Source organism: Rhea americana, unplaced genomic scaffold (genome assembly GCF_003343005.1).
Source record: "Rhea americana isolate MKP2758 unplaced genomic scaffold, rheAme1 scaffold_17, whole genome shotgun sequence".
NCBI classification, from domain to species: Eukaryota; Metazoa; Chordata; class Aves; order Rheiformes; family Rheidae; genus Rhea; species Rhea americana.
This window is the reverse complement of record NW_028185816.1, coordinates 8,623,886-8,626,143: the sequence shown is the minus strand read 5'-3', so window position 1 is coordinate 8,626,143 and position 2,258 is coordinate 8,623,886. Positions and strand designations below refer to the sequence as shown.

At 67.1% G+C, this 2,258-nt stretch overlaps 1 protein-coding gene across 1 annotated transcript in view; it reads right to left on the bottom strand.

Moving 5' to 3' along the window:
- LHX4 (LIM homeobox 4) overlaps positions 1-2,258 on the bottom strand; it is a 10,548-nt gene that overhangs the window by 763 nt on the left and 7,527 nt on the right. The window contains exons 3-7 of the mRNA XM_085300998.1: positions 1,707-1,720; positions 1,638-1,653; positions 1,578-1,598; positions 1,142-1,344; positions 916-1,070 (exon numbers count right to left, since the gene is read on the bottom strand). Of these exons, the coding sequence (XP_085157124.1) occupies positions 916-1,070; positions 1,142-1,344; positions 1,578-1,598; positions 1,638-1,653; positions 1,707-1,720 (409 nt within the window). The remainder of the gene's footprint in view (positions 1-915; positions 1,071-1,141; positions 1,345-1,577; positions 1,599-1,637; positions 1,654-1,706; positions 1,721-2,258) is intronic.

Here is a 2,258-nt window from a genome sequence, read left to right as displayed (position 1 = left end):
CACCCCGGCGGCACCGCCCCGGCACCACCGCCATCGCCGCCTCAGTGGCACCACCCCACAGTCATCGCTCCACCACCATCGCCGCCTCGGTGGCGCTGCCCCAGTGTCACGGCCCTGCCACCGCCGCCGTCACCACCTCAGTGTCACTGTCCCCACCACCATCACCACCCTGACAGCACCACACCACCAACACCTCAGTGGCACCACCCTGCCACCACCACCACCACCRTCAYCCACCCCAGTGGCACTGCCCCACCACCACCGTCACCCACCCCAGAGGCACTGCCCCACCATCCCCACCACCATCCTGCTGGCATCAACCCAGTGTCACCACTCTGCTGCCACCACCATCACTGCCCTGGTGTCACCACCCTGCCACCATTGCCCTGCTGCCACTGCCACCCCAGCGTCACTACCACCAGGCACCAGCACCACCCCACCCCAACAGCCTGGTGCCCCCACACCCCAGCACACCAGCATCCCCAGCACACCAGTATCCCAGCACCCTGGCACCCAGCACCCTGGTACCCCTGGCACCTTGGCACCCCAATATCACCACCCCACCCCAACAGCCTGGCGCCCCCACACCCCAGCACAGCAGCATCCCCAGCACACCAGCATCCCATCACCCTGGTACCCCTGGCACCTTGGCACCCCAATATCACAGCATCCAGCGCCCCAGCACCCCAGGGACCCTGGCACTTGGCACCCCAATACCCTGATGCTCCCCATCACCCTGGCACCCAGCACCTTGGCACCCCAGCATGCCCAGGCCCCCCATGCCTGGTACATGGGGTCCCAGCCCCTCGCCGTGGGACGGACCCACTCCTGGCTTGCAGGACCGGCTGTCCCGCACGCGCCCGGGCTCGGCGGCCGGAGGTGAGGCGGCGCGGGCCGGGCGCCCCCCGGCCTCACCTGCACCACCCTCATGTCGAGCCCCGTCTCGGAGGAGAGCTGCTCCCGCACGTGCCGGGCGGGCTTGGGCGAGTTCTTGTAGGCGTTCTTCAGCGTCTCCAGCTGCTTGGCCGTGATGGTGGTGCGGGGCCGCTTAGCGCCCGCCTCCGAGTCGTCTGCAAGAGAGGGGCCGGCTCGGAGCAGCCCTCGCCGGCCGAGCCCYGGCGGCCGCCGCCGCGGCGCCTACCGTTCTGCTTGGCCGTCTCGTAGTCCTCCTTGCACACCAGCCGCCCGTCCTCCATCAGGTAGAACTCGTCGCCCGTGGCCAGCTGCCGGCTGCAGATGATGCAGGCGAAGCAGTGCAGGTGGTAGACGAAGTCCTGGGCCTTGCGCACCACCTGCGTGGGGGGGATGCCCTGCTGACAGGCCGTGCATTTTGTCCCGAAACGCCTGCAAGGAGAAGCGGCGGCGGTGAGCGCCCCGCCGGCGCCGGGACCCCCGCCACCGCCGCCGCCGCCGCCGGCCCGGCCGGGTGCAAAGCGCTGGGGAGGGCGGGGGGCCGGGAAGCGGGCTGCCCTCGGCGGCCCCCCGCGCCGCGCAGGCTGCCCACCCTCGAGTCGAGGAGCRGGGGGGAGAAAGGCGGCCGAGGCGGCCGAGCGAGCGCCGTGAAGCCATCGATCGGCAYGAAATAATCCCGGCGGCACCTAATCTAGGAAAGGCGCCGGTCTCGYGGCTCTAATTACCATCGATCACCTGCACCTTCTGGGCGACTATTTAAATGACTTCGAGATTAATAGTCTGGGAAGTGGCACGGGCGAAACGCCGCCGCCGAGCCCCTGCCTGAATTTTAGCCGGGCGGTTTCGGTGGGGGGGTTTCGGTGACGCTCGCACGCGCCCGTTCGCCTTTCCGGCGCGAGGGCCGCGGCGGGCGCTTCGGGGGCAGCACTGCGAAGCCGCCGCCGGCCCGAGCGCAGATTAAATGAGGCTTTTGCACTACCAGGAGGGGAAAAAAAGGAGGGGAGRAAAAAAAAAAAGAAAAAGAAAAAGCAGGTAGGAAGAGAGGAGAGCGGGAGCCAGCATCAGCGAACCCGGCGCCGGCCCTGCGCGGGTTTCTCCTGCCCTCTAGCTCCGAGCGGCGCAGATGTGCCTGCCGCGGCGGGCGGTCCGCGGGGCCGCGACGACCCYCTCGGCCCCTCCGGGTTTAAAAGCRTGGTGGGGAAGGGGGGGGGGCAGGGAGTATTAGAGAGATTTGGGTCTTTAAGAAGGTTAAATCCTGACAAATAGCATTCAGCCTGTGGCAGCTCTAAAGCAGCAAAATTCCCTTTATTTAAACACTTGGGCTTTTTTAATAAATAAATAAATAA